This window comes from Canis aureus, chromosome 25 (assembly GCF_053574225.1).
Source record: "Canis aureus isolate CA01 chromosome 25, VMU_Caureus_v.1.0, whole genome shotgun sequence".
Lineage (NCBI taxonomy): Eukaryota > Metazoa > Chordata > Mammalia > Carnivora > Canidae > Canis > Canis aureus.
Window position 1 is genome coordinate 22,591,616 of NC_135635.1, and position 16,216 is coordinate 22,607,831.

Consider the following 16,216-nt stretch of genomic DNA (forward strand, 5'->3'; position numbering starts at 1 on the left):
GCAAAATGCACATCTGAATAATAGACTCAGTCTCAAAATATCTATGCTATACTAATCTGCTAAACTCAGAAGAAGAAATAAATATTAATTTTATTGAGTTTATGGACTCAATATTTTTTGAGTCATTGTATAGAGCAATATCTTAACTTAGAAGTTGTGATCAAATTTAATATTGCAGGGCAGCCCAGGTGGCTCAACGGTTTAGTGCTGCCTTCAGCTCAGGGTGTGATCGTAGAGACCTGAGATCGAGTCCCGCGTCAGGCTCCCTGCATGGAGCCTGCTTCTCCTTCTGCCTGTGTCTCTGCCTCTCTCTCTCCCCCTGTGTCTGTCATGAATAAATAAAATCTTTTAAAAAAAATTAACATTGCAATGCAATTTGAAAAGTTAACCTTTTTAAATAACAGTAGCTATGACCAGATTTAAGTGATGGGTTTTAAAATTTTTTTCCCTCTTGTTTTATCAGTAGGTGATTTTTAAGGTGCAACTATTAAGAATAAAGTAGTTTTACACTTTAACTTTTATTTAAAACTAAGGTGGAAGCACATGCTTTTCTAAGATTTCCTATTTATGACTTTGTAGTATGAATGCCAAATAATTAGTGGGCATGATGGATTGAATCCTTGTTTTTTCAGTGGGTGTGGATAGTATTTAAATAAAAAAGTAGTTGGTAATACTTAAAATTTTAAATAAAAATAGTCTTACAAAACAAATTTGACAGTAATCAATATATACAAATGAGGTTTTTTAAGTCCTAAGATGGTTGGATTTAAACAAAATTACTAAGATAATATTTTTGTCTTTTGTATGTGTACATGAAAATGACTAGTTCCCATATGGAAAAAAAGGAATTCAGTGCCTGGTTTGACTAATTATAACCTTTCCCTAACCATTGAAATTATTTAATTTTAATAAGTTACATTACAGAGTTCAATATTAAGAAAGAATGTAATATTAAAGTATTTGTCAGAATCTTAGCAGAAGGTAATGTTAACAATTTTGTTTTCATTGTCTCCTAAATACTTGTGTCTTATTTTCACCTTAGAATGTGTCGTCTCTATATCCATTTCATGGTTTCTCATTTTATCTGCTTCACCATCTTAGTATCATTGACATTTTCTTCATTATAAAAGTAGTTGAAGTGGAGTAGACTACATAAGCTTGTGTGTGTGATCAAAGGGAATTTGTGAAGGGTGGGAAAGTTGGACTAGATCCTCTCTTAAGATTTCATACCATTCTGAGGGTTTATGATTATAAATTAGTCAAAAGTTATGGTCAAGCTATAAAATAATTATTCTTTATTATATCATTAGAAGTTTTTGGTTTTTATGTAAGAAGGTTAGCTTGAAGGTTATGTATATATTAAGCCTTGATTATATTGCTGATAAATTATATTTTATCACTTTTCCTCTCTCCTTTGGGTAAAGGAAAAGCATATATGTGTCAGTAATGAATGCTGTCAGAAAGTGGGGCACATCAGTGAATGTGGTTTCAGTGTTTTATTTGGGGACTTTTTTCACTAGACTTCTTTTCACACAAAAATTCTGGTTTTTATCCTAGAACCATTTATTTACTTATTAAAAGATTTTATTTATTTATTTATTTTTATTTTTTTAAGACTTTATTTATTCATAAGACAGAGAGAGAGAGAGAGAGGAGAGGGAGGGAGGGACAGAGGCAGAGACACAGGCAGAGGGAGAAGAGATTCCATGCAGGGAGCCCAGTGTGGGGATCCCCGGGTCCCTGGGATCACACCTTAGGCCAAAGGCAGATGCCCAACTGTTATCAGTATTTACAGTTAGTAAATACTGTTACTTTGAATATTTAAGAGCCACCCAGGAGTCCCAGATTTATTTTTTAAAGATTTATTTATTTAGTGGGGAGGGACAGAGGAAGAGGGAAAGAAATCCTCAAGCAGACTCCCCTCTGAGTGTAGACCTTAATGTGGAACTCGATCCCATAACCTGGAGGTCATGGTCTGAGCCAAAATCAAGTCTAACGCTTAACTGGCTGAACGACCCAGGCACCCCTTATTTATTTATTTATCGACAGAGAGTGAGAGCGAGCGCAGGGGGAGGGGCAAAAGGCGAGGGTAAGAGAGAATCTCAAGCATACTCTGCTCAGAGTGGAGTCTGTAGTGGGGCTCTATCCTATGACTCCAAGATCATGACCTGAGCTGAAATCAAGAGTTGGATACTTAACCAACTGAGCCACCCAGGCACCCCTACAATTAACTTTATTTAACCCCTACAATTAACTGTTTATTTAAACCTGAGCAGGCCTCTGATTCCAGCTCTGTGCTTCTTTAAAAATGTTGATAATATTTTTCTGATTTTTAGATCTGTTGTGAAAATTAGTTAAATGTAATTTGAATAAAAATGCCTTAATATTATTTTTAAATACTAATTATAAAAGATCTTAGTATAGTAAAAGGAGAAATCATATCACTGTTAACTTTTTATGTTCTAAATTAGATTCAAGATAATCTAACTTAATGAATGGGTTTATATGAATATTCAACAAGTGGTTAAAATGAATAGAAACCCAATTTTCATTGTTCTCAAAGTGGCTTGATTTATACAACTTTATTTCTGGGCATTTGTTCCTAGAACTCCCTCTAGTGTCTCCGTTTGAAAGCATCATTAGGTTAACAGGCTTTTAAAAAACAATTATTTTTCTGTTGAACAGATTTTAAAATACATAGAGGATCATACTTTTTAAACTATTTTGTTTGTTGTATTCAATATTTTATTTTGCTTTTATATTTAATTTGGTTTTTAGTGCGGTCATGACAGGAATTGACTTCTGTAATCTTGTATAATTTCAATATTGCAGAGTTAAAATCTCCTGTTCTGCTACCACTTGCAGAGTGCCATTTTCCACTTTATGAATTATTAGGCTAAAAATTATTCTGACTTTAAATTACTTTCAGCCATTACTTATTTATATACCTTACTTCAATCAGGAATAGATGTACCAAAATGACAAATGGAAATTTCTTTGAAGATACAGCATTTGGCTTTATATGGCAAACTTTTTAATACATAATACATTAAACAAAACTAAATAAAAGAGAATCTACTCTAAATTGGTAACAGTGTCACCATTTAAATGATTTAGCTCATTTCTCTACAAATCTGAGGTATTACATTTTTCAAACTATTGTGTCTTTGGGGTAACTTTATTTATGTTAGATATATGAATTGAAATTAATGTCTTAATATATGTTATTTGAAAGTTGAAAGTATATTTGAATACTGTTTACTTCCAGGGGATTAAATCTAATGGATTTAAGTAAGTATTTACCTCAGAGTTCAAATACTGTTACTTTGAATATTTAAGAAAATAGTATGTACTTGATTGGCTTAGATCTCATTTCTAGAAACTCGGGGATAATTAAGTATAAGTGTATATTCATACCCAGAAAAACACATACAAATGCATTTGGATTTTGGTGACAAAATATGCCAATATGGAAAAAAGTAGCAAAGTTTTGGGGAAAAAGTTATTTGTTCAGCTTATGTAAGATTTTGTACATGTAAGATTTTTCTTTGTCTTTTGTGAAAATTAGTGTTCCTCTTTATAGTATTGATGAAATATTCATAAAAATGACGTTATAAGAATCCTAAAAGTCTGAGAATATATTCAGTTTCCTAAAGACAAATGTAAAGTAAATGTAAAGTGTCTTTATTCTTTGTACGTACTAGTGTTTCCAGTAGTCCTGTATCTTTTCTGTTATCTGTATACTTCAGTCCATCATACATACTCACATTTAAATGCTTATTATGTGTTTCAGGGTGTTGACGATGCCTTCTATACATTAGTTCGAGAAATTCGAAAACATAAAGAAAAGATGAGCAAAGATGGTAAAAAGAAGAAAAAGAAGTCAAAGACAAAGTGTATAATTATGTAAATACAATTTGTACTTTTTTCTTAAGGCATACTTAAGTAAAAGTGGTAATTTTTGTACATTACACTAAATTATTAGCATTTGTTTTAGCATTACCTAATTTTCTGCTCCATCCAAACTGTTAGCTTTTATCTTGAATGCTTATTTTAAAATGACAGTGGAAACTTTTTCCTCTAAGTGCCAGTATTCCCTGAGTTTTGGTTTTGAACTAGCAATGCCTGTGAAAAAGAAACTGAATACCTGAGATTTCTGTCTTGGGGTTTTTGGTGCATGCAGTTGATTACTTCCTATTTTTCTTACCAATTGTGAACTTTGGTGTGAAACAAATTAATGAAGCTTTCGAATCATCCCTATTCTGTGTTTTACCTAGTCACATACATGGATTAATTACTAATTATAACTTCAGTTGATATTTCATGATTGGTTTTACTGAAACATTGAGGGAACATGAATTTATGGGCTGCTTCTTATAGGTATAATGTCCTATAGTTTCAGTCACCCTTAATGAATGTAAAGCTACACTGTTCACAAAGGTTTTCTCCATCTTTTCACTGCTATTTGTCATAGCCACGCTCCCAAAAATATTATATTTTTTCTATAAAAAAGGGAAAAAATAGAAAAAAATACAAGGCAATGGAAAATATTAAAAGGCATTTACTTTCCATATTAGATAAATTCCTATAATACTCTGAATAGCTTTTCCTGTTAAGGCAGACCCAGTATGTAATGAGGATTATAGCAACCATTTTGGGGCTATATTTACATGCTACTAAATTTTTGTATTAATTGAAAAAGTTTTAACATGTATAAAAAATTCCCATAGGAATTAAATATAGTCTCCCTGTGTCAGATTGCTCTTTCTTAGCATAACTTTAAATCTTTTCTTGATCTTCAATCTTAGAAAATAGTTTTAATTCTTGTAGTGATGTTAAAGATTATTTGGGCCAGTTAGTTTTTAATAGATGTTAAAGAGACCACAGTTCCAAGGCCAGGCCTTGTGTGAACCTTTAAGCTTCATTAAGAGTTTCATAGTACAGACTGCATCCCTGTGGTCTCCCAGGGTCATCATGCATTGATTGGGTGGTCAAAAGTGGGGACAAAGAGTGTTTAGATAAGATGCATCCTCACTGTATGGTGGTCCTGCTGACAGATCAGGACCATCACTTTTGTTTTTTAAAAAACCAACAGAGCTTTTTAAAAACATTATTTAAAATGAGATTTTTGGGGGCAGGGGGTGGCAAGACTTGAATTTTTTTTAAACAATGAAGTAAAAAGGTTTCAAAATCTCTAGTGTTGGCTAGTTCTCAACATTGGCTAAAGTAACATTTCATAAACACTTTACAAGTATTGGTCCATATTTAAGAATATCTAATGCTTAAATAATAGATTAATAACAATTCTTTCAGTGCATTTAAAATGTATTTTTAAATATCTGAAGTGAGATGGTGTGTTGAGGTGAAAATATCACTGGACTAGGAGGAAGGTGACTTAGATTCTAGTTACGTGTCTTTTACAACTTCAGTTTTGGGCAAATCACTCACTATCCATTTCTTCATGTTAAGTCATCTCAAAGGCTATATCTAGCATCAACTATGTGATTTACATTCAGTTTACATAAGGATATACCTATTTGTCAATCTCAGCACAATCTGTAACTTTTTACCTATGTTCTCTTCAGCGCCAGTCTTAGGCAAAGTTGTGCAAGAGGTGAGGTTTATTTTTGAGAATCTGATCTCCGGTAGCAGGTACTCCTCTCCCATGTTAGTGTCATCTTGCCTGCCTACCTTCTACATGCCCCATGACTTGATGCTTTCTAATTCCCCGAACCTCAAGATGTAGTGCTGCTTTGGATATCTCCATGAGGTAATAAGTCACATTAGTCAGGCTCAACATAATCTGACAGATACTGTAGTGGGATTTGATCTAATAGCTAATTTTCAGGTGGTAACTGTATCAATTTAATTTTGATCTTTTGAACATCATCTCTGCTACCTGGTCCATTAGTGACTAAGTAGGAAAAGTAGGAATTTTCATATCTGCGATGTGTAGACAGACCCTATCCAGTAGAAGAATTTAATAAATTTAATTAATAAATACTGAAAGATTTCCTTAGATAATCCAAAACTAGGACTAGCCCTGGTAACGGTGATACATTCCATTATTTTAATAAGTAAAATCTTCTTACAATGAAAAATACTTTAAAATTTAATTCATAAAGCTTACTTTTTAGCAGAATTCATTTATTCAACAAATACTTGAGTGCCTGCTAGATGCCAGGTTCTACACAAGGCACCGGGGATATTATGGTATTCCCAACAAGGGACATAATCCCTATCCTTAAGTAGTACTGTTATTTTAGAGTGGTCTGTAGTATATTAGTGAGGCATTTGGCACATGACCCAGAGATAATATAATGCATATTTTAGTTTTGCACAGAAGGGATATGGTCTCTAAGGTTTTTTCCAGCTCTAAAATAATTGTTCGCTCTGATTCCAATAAACTGTTTAATCAAGCTACTTTATATAAATCACTTTACTTCATTATTTTAAAGAAGTAAACTTGACTATATTGTTTTTTATTTGGGATAATTATGTGATTCTGTTGGGATACTTATATAGTACACATTAAATTGTATGTCAGATGATAACATTAAAATTCCCAAGTGTAATATTCTACTTGGTCTCTGTGTATCATAATTAAAATAGATTTAAATATTGAGTTCAAAAATAGTTTTATTTATCTGGGTGTGAATAAACAGATGCCTGAACTAATTCACAGAAAAGGAAACTTCTGTGTAAAAAGTCAGTCCAATTTCTGAAATGCTATGCTAAACTACAGGTTTATGGAACATTAGATAGGGTGTTAAGACTTTATATAGTACTTCCTCTTGTCTCTATACAAGAGAAAGAAATGGCCATACTTCAGGAATTGCAGTGCATAACTGAGGGATTTTTAGGACTCTTGAATTTTTGATGTAGCCGGGCAACTTTTTTTAGGCAGTGGTAATTATCCTTTATTATGTGAATTTTGAATGGTTTGACAAAACGTTTGTTTTTGTAGAGATTTTAAAAGGGGAGCGCTAATCCTAGAAATAAATATTATGTAATTATTACGGCCTTAAAGATAAAAATCCTTGTTGAAAGTTGAAAAAAATTGCTAAATTACATAGTCTTAGACATTAACATGTTTGTGGAAGAATGTAGCAGAGGTATGTAGTATAATTTGAGTGAATATTCCCAATTAGGAATTCTAGGCTCTAGTTTAACTGAGTCACACTGCATAGGAATTTAGAACCTAACTTCTAGGTTATCAAAATCTTTGCCACCATTGCACAATTTTGTCCTAATATATAGAGAAACTTTGTGAGGCATGTTCAGTTGCGGTTTGCACAAGTTCATCTCATTTGTATTCCAGTGATTTTTTTTCTTCTAACCATTTTTTTAAACAACATGTACACATTGTTTTTTTTGGTAGGCAATGAAAACTGTCATTTCCATTGTCAAACAGTAATTCCTCGATAACTGTATTAATGGTTTTTAAAAAACCATCAGTTACTTTAAAACTGAATTTATATTTAATAACTTCTGTATTAGTATTGGGTAGCATGAAATCTCTATTGAGAAATTGAACAGCATACAACTAGTAGCTGTAAATTCCTTCAGAAAGTGAAAATTATTTCTTCCTAAAGATATCTTGACATCAGTGCTTGAAGAATAGTCATAACTAGATTAATAATTGTTTTAGTTAAACAGTTTTAAGTGCCTGTTTCAGATGATGATAGGCAATTTAGACGAATTTAGGAAAAATCAAAGTTTTTACTTGCAGAAATGTCCATTATAGGGGGCCCCCCTCCTCATAGAGCTGAATGGGTTATGTAATGTTTTATCCAAAAGTTTCCAATTCCACTGTCTTGTGTTTTCATGTTGAAAATACTTTTGCATTTTTCCTTTGAGTGCCAATTTCTTACTAGTACTATTTCTTAATGTAACATGTTTACCTGGAATGTATTTTAACTATTTTTGTATAGTGTAAACTGAAACATGCACATTTTGTACATTGTGCTTTTTTTTGTGGGACATATGCAGTGTGATCCAGTTGTTTTCCATCATTTGGTTGCGCTGACCTAGGAATGTTGGTCATATCAAACATTAAATTTAAAAATGACCACTCTTTTAATTAAAATTAACTTTTAAATGTTTATAGGAGTATGTGCTGTGAAGTGATCTGAAATTTGTAATATTTTTGTCATGAACTGTACTGCTCCTAATTATTGTAATGTAATAAAAATAGTTATGGTGACTATGATAGTGTGTGCTTCTTGACAGAAATTCAAAACATTTGCCCCATAGTTGATATGGAATACTTTACAAGCTACAGACACTATAGTATATTAGTGAATCTTTTGCAGCTTATATGTTAGATATAGTCTTTATTTGTGAAAGGTGCTGTGAACATTATGTAAAGGTTTAAGTGTTTGCTTAAAATCATGTTAGATTTAGGTCCATTACTATGTTAACTCATTTAGAAGTAGATGCAAAACAGATCTGCCTTTATGATGAAAGAACAGAACATTATTTATTACTTTTTATCAGTAAAGGTAATTAATACACAAAGGTAACTGATACAGGTGATTTAAGACCCAAAGGTAGCCAGCAGCAAAATTAATAATGGAAGGTACTACATAGGTATGTATGTAATGCCAATCACTGGCAGCCTACTTCAAGATCAGAAATTATCTTACTCCATATATGTTATTTCTGTAACTGCACTTAAATCATTACCACGTGCTATTTGTTTTGTAGTGAACCTTGAATGTGTGCTATTAATGTAACAAATAGGATCAAAAGTAAGGTGGTACTCCTTCAAAAGTTAAGGGAAATCAATGTGCAGGAAATTATTTTGCTTTAACTAAATGCATTAAGTAGTATTCTCTACTCAGTGAAATGGAGAAATGGGCTAAGAATAATTGGTAAAAGCTTACTGAGTTAAAATAAGTACACTGTATTTTCATTCAAAATTGAGTATCCATTAATTTTTAATTGGTATAGTTGGCTATATTGCTGATTTTCTATAAAAATTAAACATAAAGGGTTGTTGATAAAATAAAGCTTTCTGTGAACAGAAGCTGAAACCCATTAATTCAATAAGGCAGCTCAGGTATTTTTTACATAACTATATCTTGCCATTTTAAGTTACAGTTACTTTTATCATAACTGTTATACATAATCAGCTGGCACTGAATTCCAGTCAAATTATAGTAAAAGTGATCAGTTAGTTTTGTTGGTATCTGAATAATAGCGTTGTTTCATTGCTCTGTATTTCCTAAGGAAGTATAAGGCTTCTAGCTCTTTCATTACAAATTCACCCCGTCCAATAAGTTCTTTGATCTTCTCTGGGTCCTTCACGTCTTTGTTTTTAAGGAAAACATTCTTCAGACGCCTTTTAAAATAGTCTGCTCCTTTTGGATAGTCTCGTCCAAGATACAGCAGCTTAAAAAACAAAGGTTATATGTTTCTAAATGATCTGTATCTCAATAACATATGTATAAAACTGGCAACATAATTACTTACATTTTTATAAAGATTCAGTACTTCTCCTCTTAAAGAGTTGGCCATTTTCATTTATTATGGAAAGCATCCACTTTTATACATAACATACCTAAAGAAAAATAAAAAAAAATTGTAAATATCTGCATTGTAATCTCAAAAAAGAATCCGTTGTAACTTTTTTCACTCAGTAAATACTTATTGAGCACTTTTATGTTCCAGGCACTGGGATATAGCTATGAAATGTCAGGTAAGATACCTGCTCTCACAGAACTAACTTCTCCTGGGGGAGACATAATAAACAAACAAGAGAATTAGGAATTGTGTAAGTCTTATGAAGGAAAAAGGGTAATGAGAGAGAAAATGAGTTGTCAAAGATAGTTATATAGATGAACCTTCTTTTATAGAGTGGAATGAATTAGAATCTCAGCTACATAATGTTATAGAAATTACTTATGAGCTTCAGTTTCTTTACTGTTCAAAGGAAGACTGTCTACATTGCTCTCAAGGCAAGGCCAGATTCATTTGGAGGACACTGGAAAGAGGCCCGATCATACCTAGAAGGGTGCTATCCTAAGGAAGGCTAAAGAGTAGAAGATATGAGAGTCAAGCAGGTTCATGGCTAATGGTAGATGGGCAGTAAGAGTAGTGGTTAAGGAGGACAGTCAACAACTCCTAAGTGGGGTACATATGTGAGAAGCAGGCAATATCCAGTGGAGTAGATTATACTTTACATATAACTTGTTAGTGCTAGTAGGGAAAAGTGGCTCCTTAAAGGTACCAGGAGAGCCTAAATATAGAAAATAATTCTCATTATTTGTTATAGTCATGGGGATTAAATCATAAAATTCCTAACACCATAAGCATTTAGTTCATGGTAGGCCCAAAGCAAATGTCCATGTCATTTATAACCTATCTTAAATTTCTGTTATTTCTATTTTCCCAGTGACCTAAGAAAACTTTTATACTTTATGTCTCCCATTAACATAATTATTTTGAAATAATTTCAATCTTGCAAAAAAGTTGCAACATTTTTCCTTAGGAATTTGAGAGTAAGTTGGTAACATGATAAACAGTGGGAATACTTTGCAGTGCCATCCAACAGAATGTAATTCAAGATGCCTATGTAATTTTATATTTTCTAGTATTAAAAAAACAAGTGAAATTATTTTAATATATTTTGTTCATACTCAAAATATTATTTCAATGTGTCATGTTAGCTACATTTCAAGTGCTTATAGGTATCAGGGGCTTAATTGGCACCATACTGGACAACACAGCTTTAGAGTGTATTTTCCTGTGAACATAGACTTTTTTCCTACAGAACAGTACAAACATCAGAATCAGGAAACTAACACTGTTACATGACTACATCAAATCCACAACTACATGTTTTGGCAGTCATCCCAAAGATGCCTTTTATCGCAGAAGCTTCCAATCCAAGATTACACATGGCATTTAGTTTTCATGTTTCTTTAGCCTTCAGTCTGAAACAGTTCCTCAGTTTTCCTTGACTTTTATGAACTTCATAGTTGTGAAGGTCACAGGCCACTTACTTTGTAGAATAGCTGGAGACTACTACAGATATTTAAAATGCTCAGAAATAACAGAGTAGCCTGGGAATGGAAGCAAGGGACTGGAGAACAGGAAGGGAGCAAAAGGCAGGAGGAAGTCCTTGGGGATAATGGAGATGTTTATTATTGTAATAGTTTTATAACTGTATGCATATGCCAAATTTGTCAGATTGATTCACACTTTAAACAAGTATAGCTTACTGTATGTCAATTGTACCTCAGTAAACTTTTTTTTTTTTTAATTTATGATAGTCACAACAGAGAGAGAGAGAGAGAGAGAGAGGCACAGACATAGGCAGAGGGAGAAGCAGGCTCCATGCACCGGGAGCCCGGTGTGGGATTCGATCCCGGGTCTCCAGAATCGCGCCCTGGGCCAAAGGCAGGTGCTAAACCGCTGCACCACCCAGGGATCCCCCCTCAGTAAACTTTTTAATGGTGTAAATATGCTGGCAAAATGTTAAGAGTAGGGCTGGGAGATAGTGAGGTAGGTACACATGGAAATAGAGATCTATCTAAACCACAAGGCTGCCAATTAGTGGTCAGGGTAGGTGGTTAAACCAGCCACCAGTCAAGCTGCATAAAACCAGGTATGCCTTGCTGGAGTGGGAGCTCTGGGTGTAAATACATATTTTAAATTTTTAAAAAATATACTTGGAAGACTTCCCCTGGCAGGATGGCAGCTAAATGAAGACCTTTTCATTTCTTGCTAAAAAGTTTATAAATCTGATTCTTTGGCTTCATTTTGTTAAGGGAGAAATAATCACATAGGAACATTATTCCCATTTTAATTCTTATATAATTCCCCTCTTTACTGGTAGCTTTTGAGCTAATTCACATAGCAAACATACACGTTTGCTATTAACATAGCAGAATAATTATTTTTTAGCTTTTTTGCAATTTTTTCTCCAAATTGCTTTCTCTTCTTTATCTGGGTTGCTTTCAAGCTTTCTTCCCAAGTCTTTCCCCCTGCCCCCCTTTTTATGAGGACAAAAAAAAAAAAAAGTTTTAGAAGATCTGTATACATAGTTGCAATTTACACTCTGGGCTTCACTTAGGATAATCTGAATGAGCCCTTTGTTGGGGAACCTCTAGAAATCAAAAGTGTCAGATCATTCCTCCTGGGCTGGTCATTCCCCAGAGAAGAAACTTCGAATTTGCTGAGGATTTGCCTATTCAATCTTAAGTGGAAGAATGGGAGCCTTGCATTCAGCATTCTATATACCAAATTCACTTAATTTGTTTCCAGTGTGATTCTTACATACTTAGTATAGGTGAGGACACTCCAGTGCAGAGAATAGTATTATTTGGTCAGAAATAAGTCTCCATGCTTCTATGGGAGTGAGAAGTGCAATCCCTCTAGAGGTGTTTTTCAAATAGTTTTCACTTAATCTCTGATTTACTTCATTTTTCATTTCCAATTCCATTGTCTTTGTTCCAATGCCTTTGGAGAATTATGCAGTATAAATCGGGCTTTTCTGGTGTGTTGAGTCACATTCATTCATCTGGTTTGCAGCTCCCAAAATTTTACTGATGTCATCTCTCTCATTTTTCCAGTTTATTTTTATATCCCTTCACTGAAGATCAGTGGAGTTTTGAAAGGGAATGAAATTAGAAGGGTTCATTTTTAAACTACTATATTAATAGCTAATTTCAATTCAAAAAAAATTTTTTTCCCTGAGAGCCAGTTTCCAGTGGTTTAATCTTATTGAAGAATGGCTCTTAAGAATCACATGCTTTAAAAATGATTCTAAATCTACACAGACATACTGTCAAATTGCAAATTATAGCCTGTTTAATTTTCTGGCAAGGAACACAGCTTTAACTCCAAATTTGTAATTTGTTAAAGCTTAAACTGTCCTTTTAAGCTATTGCCTTTTTAAAAAATCATACATAATAGAGGATTAGCCCAGCAAAAAAAATGTAGCTGGTTTGACTAGAGCAAAATTGTCTTGTTCTTTGATATGCTGATTTACAGAAATTAAGGCAGTTTATCATTATTATTTTATGTTGTCCTTCAGGCATTTAAGTTTATTAGCCATTCGGAGAAAGTTCACTCTGGGTTCACAATTGGTGAAATTAAAATGCAGCAGGGACCTGGGGCTGCTCCTTAACCCTACATGAAGTTATGGAGGTTACTTGTAAAGAGCCAAACTATTAGGCCGAGAGAAGCCCCCTATCATTCTGAGACAGTGTGTGGTGGGCAAGGGGAAGAAGCAACAATCGCCACTGATAGCTTTTTTCCAATGACTGTGAGCTAAGGAGTTCAGACTTAACTAACTCCAGTCCTGGGTTAACTAAGAATTGTCATTTTACTGGTGGCCAAAGCTGTTGTTAATTCTTCCTGATGAAGTTCGGATGGCAATAAAAGCTGAAGGAAAACGGGCAGAGAAAAGCAGTGCAATGTTACTGTTTATTGGTTTCTGGTAGATTTTGACTTCAAACAGCTTCAAACAGGAAAGTGTGTTTTCCCGAATTGGTTAAGCCTAAAAAAGCTTCATGTAAAAAACTCTTAACACCAGATCCAAAGGATAGGTCATCAGAAGTAGGTGTCAAAAGATTTTTACGCCTTAAGACTGACATTTGGCTTGGTCAAGGCATCCTAGGAAGCCAGATTATAGGAGTTGAAAGGAGCATAGTATCCCGAATGGGTGGATACTATGCCTGTCTGAAGGCAGAACAGGAAACCGCCCTTTCACTTAGCAGCTTGCAAGAAAAGTCCTAGAGGAGAACCAAAGTCACGGGGATAGTTTTTACAGCATAGTGTCCCTAAAACAGTCTAGTATGTTCTTTTTTACACATCACTAGCAATCCCTCCTCCCTAGGAGGGAGGTGGCTTAGAGTGAGAGCGTGACCAAGTCCTCTTCCCTACAGGTAATTTCGCCCATCAATCCAAATTGAGTTGACTGAGGTTTTATAAACACTAGAACAAAAACTCACTTCCATAGCAAATGGCTTCAAAACTTTATATGAAGTGGACATTAAGATGTTTTTTATTTTGCAGGGGTTGGGGGATGGGATGTCATATTTTACAACCTGGATTTCTGTTACAGTGGGAGTAACAACACCTCAGCCCACAAAGACTGGCTCAGTAATACTTATTTACTAATACATGTAGTCAATAAAGTTGAAAGGGAGAGAACATTATAAAACTACAATTCAGAGATAAGAAACGGATGCCAGTGATTTTAAAGTATTCCATGTTGGAACGCCCGGGTTGCTCAGCGGTTGAGCGTCGGCCTTTGGCTCCAGGGCGTGATCCTGGAGTCCTGGCATCGAGTCCCGCATCGGGCTCCAGGCATGGAGCCTGCCTCTCTCTCTCTGTCTCTCATGAATAAATAAATTTAAAAAAAAAAGGTATTTGATGTTTTGTCTTGCTAAAACATGGCCCTAAAGTCAAAGAATTGAGATTTTGGAGGAGCTTAATTTCTTAATTTCTTCTAGTTTTCCTGCTGGTCTAAGTTGCCAGTGGTTTACTCATGTGGGGAGGAGACTGAAATTCTGAAGGTTATGCTCCTGGCTGGTACAATCAGCCTGTGACCTTGGGCTGAAGGAGTCTTGCTAGGCCTCAGTGACCTCCAACTGTAGGAAATCCTTTACCCAGGAATTGCTTCAGGTAATTTCCAGTTCTTGTTGAAGAGCCGCCCTGAGGAAAAACGGCATTACATAGCTTTGCACAGAAAGTAAACTGCACCCTGTGCAGAGAGAAGAATCCAAAGGTCATTAATTCCAAAATAACCAACCCTCTCAGAACCAAGTGGTTTGCCTCCCTCCCTAAACTGCCAGTCGGGCCCATCCCCCTCCTCGGGCCTAAACTGCGGTGGAAGAGGCGGCCCCCTCGAGTGGGTGTCAGTCACATCACGCAGTCGCGTAGCCGCCGGCTCCCTTCCTTCTGGAATCCCTCACACACAGATGCGTCCCAACACACTCCCAGTGAGAAAGAGACCGTCAGCGTCGGAAGGCGTTCAGAACCCCCCGTGCCACACCTGACGGGCCCTGCCCAGACCATACTTCACCGCCTCCAGACCCCAGGATCTGGGAAAAGAAAACGCCCCGGCGGCCGCACTCACGCACTTTCCGGCAGGCACAGCCTTTACGGCCTCCGACCGCTTCGACTCCGGGATCTGTCAACCGCAAAGCAGGGTGGGTGTGGGTGTCCGGGAGCCAGTCAGGGAAGGGGGCGGGGCGCCTCCCGGAAGAACCCCAGCGCGATTGCGCGGACCCGTACGTGAGGATTTGCGCCCTTTCCCCTGGGCGCGAGTGGGCGGGGCTTGTCGTCCTGACAACGCGGGAGCGTTCGTCCGCACGACGACTCTGAGCTCCGATTTGGCCGCCTGCAGAGGTTGTGCTCGCTGCAGAATGGTGAGCAAGGAAAAGTGTGTGTGTGTGTGTGTGGGGGGGGGGGGGGGCAGGTGAAGGGGCGAGCAGTGATTCACCCGTGTTAAATGATGTAATAAGAGCCTGACATGTTTTAGAGGGGAGCGGGTGGGTTTAAGAAAGAACCCTTACCCCCGTGGGGAACCAGCCTCCTGATGTGTGGTCTTCCCGTCCGGGATGAGTCGCAAACCGGCGTTTGCACACGGGACGGTCAGTGCGGTCCAGTAGTGTCCTAACCTCGCACTGCTGCTACGTTTCAGAATTGGCCTCACCTTGGTAATTTCTGAGAATGCTCGACGTTTCCATCAAATTGCTTTTTTTTCATTGGCAGCTTGGCGAAAATGTGTTTTTGCGCCTCCTCGGTAGTTCATGAACAACCGTTGGAATTAACGCTTCTTTGAAAAGTTATTCTATGTGGTCTTTTGTGGGAATATGAATTGCTTTGTGACTCGAGTTACTCCGCTTGCCTTGAATTTATTAAATATAATAAAGCTGCTTGTCTTAATGAACTCCTCAGCTGTCATGTCTTTTTCAAGAACACAGACCAACCTGCCCGTATGAAATTATCTCTGTTCCCATTTTCTTAAACGTGACTTCCGTTTTCTATGATTAAAACCAAAGGAAGTAGGAAATGTATTTAATTCGTTAACTAAGGGGAAATACGGGGTACATTCTTTGCATTTGACACTAGGCTAGAAGTAGGGATCTAAAAATGAATATTACAAACCCTCCCTGCTGTTGGAGACAGGCTAACCAAGTAAGAATACAGGTTTTTAACTGTAATATTGAAATGTCTACAATGGAGTAAGATTAAA

At 36.0% G+C, this 16,216-nt stretch overlaps 3 protein-coding genes across 15 annotated transcripts in view; 2 read left to right on the forward strand and 1 right to left on the reverse strand.

The window, feature by feature from the left end:
- Positions 1-8,209, forward strand: part of KRAS (KRAS proto-oncogene, GTPase) — a 38,923-nt gene extending 30,714 nt beyond the window's left edge. For all 4 annotated transcript variants that reach the window (XM_077870710.1, XM_077870709.1, XM_077870707.1 and 1 more), the window contains one exon: positions 3,794-8,209. Coding sequence is in view for 1 of the 4 variants with exons in the window: in XM_077870708.1 (XP_077726834.1) it covers positions 3,794-3,910 (117 nt within the window). In the remaining 3 variants the exon portion in view is untranslated. The remainder of the gene's footprint in view (positions 1-3,793) is intronic.
- Positions 8,210-8,456: 247 nt separating this feature from the next.
- Positions 8,457-15,253, reverse strand: ETFRF1 (electron transfer flavoprotein regulatory factor 1). 8 transcript variants are annotated; one of them, XM_077870712.1, is made up of 4 exons: positions 15,099-15,239; positions 14,625-14,719; positions 9,478-9,565; positions 8,457-9,396 (listed from the first exon to the last, which is right to left on the reverse strand). In XM_077870712.1, exons 3-4 carry the CDS (start codon positions 9,526-9,528, stop codon positions 9,175-9,177), a joined length of 273 nt encoding a protein of 90 aa, XP_077726838.1. In that variant the 5' UTR covers positions 9,529-9,565; positions 14,625-14,719; positions 15,099-15,239; the 3' UTR covers positions 8,457-9,174. The 8 variants fall into 8 exon arrangements, with proteins under 8 accessions (XP_077726838.1, XP_077726839.1, XP_077726841.1 ...); XM_077870713.1 differs by having other exon boundaries at positions 15,095-15,217; XM_077870715.1 differs by having other exon boundaries at positions 14,625-14,670; positions 15,099-15,204.
- The window catches only part of DNAI7 (dynein axonemal intermediate chain 7), a 65,907-nt gene continuing 64,911 nt past the window's right edge, over positions 15,221-16,216 (forward strand). The window contains exon 1 of one of the 3 annotated variants that reach the window (XM_077870698.1): positions 15,221-15,386. In XM_077870698.1, coding sequence (XP_077726824.1) covers positions 15,384-15,386 — 3 coding nt within the window. In that variant the 5' untranslated portion in view covers positions 15,221-15,383. Of the gene's footprint in view, positions 15,405-16,216 lie in introns of all 3 variants that reach the window. The other 2 variants (XM_077870700.1, XM_077870699.1) reach the window with 2 other exon arrangements.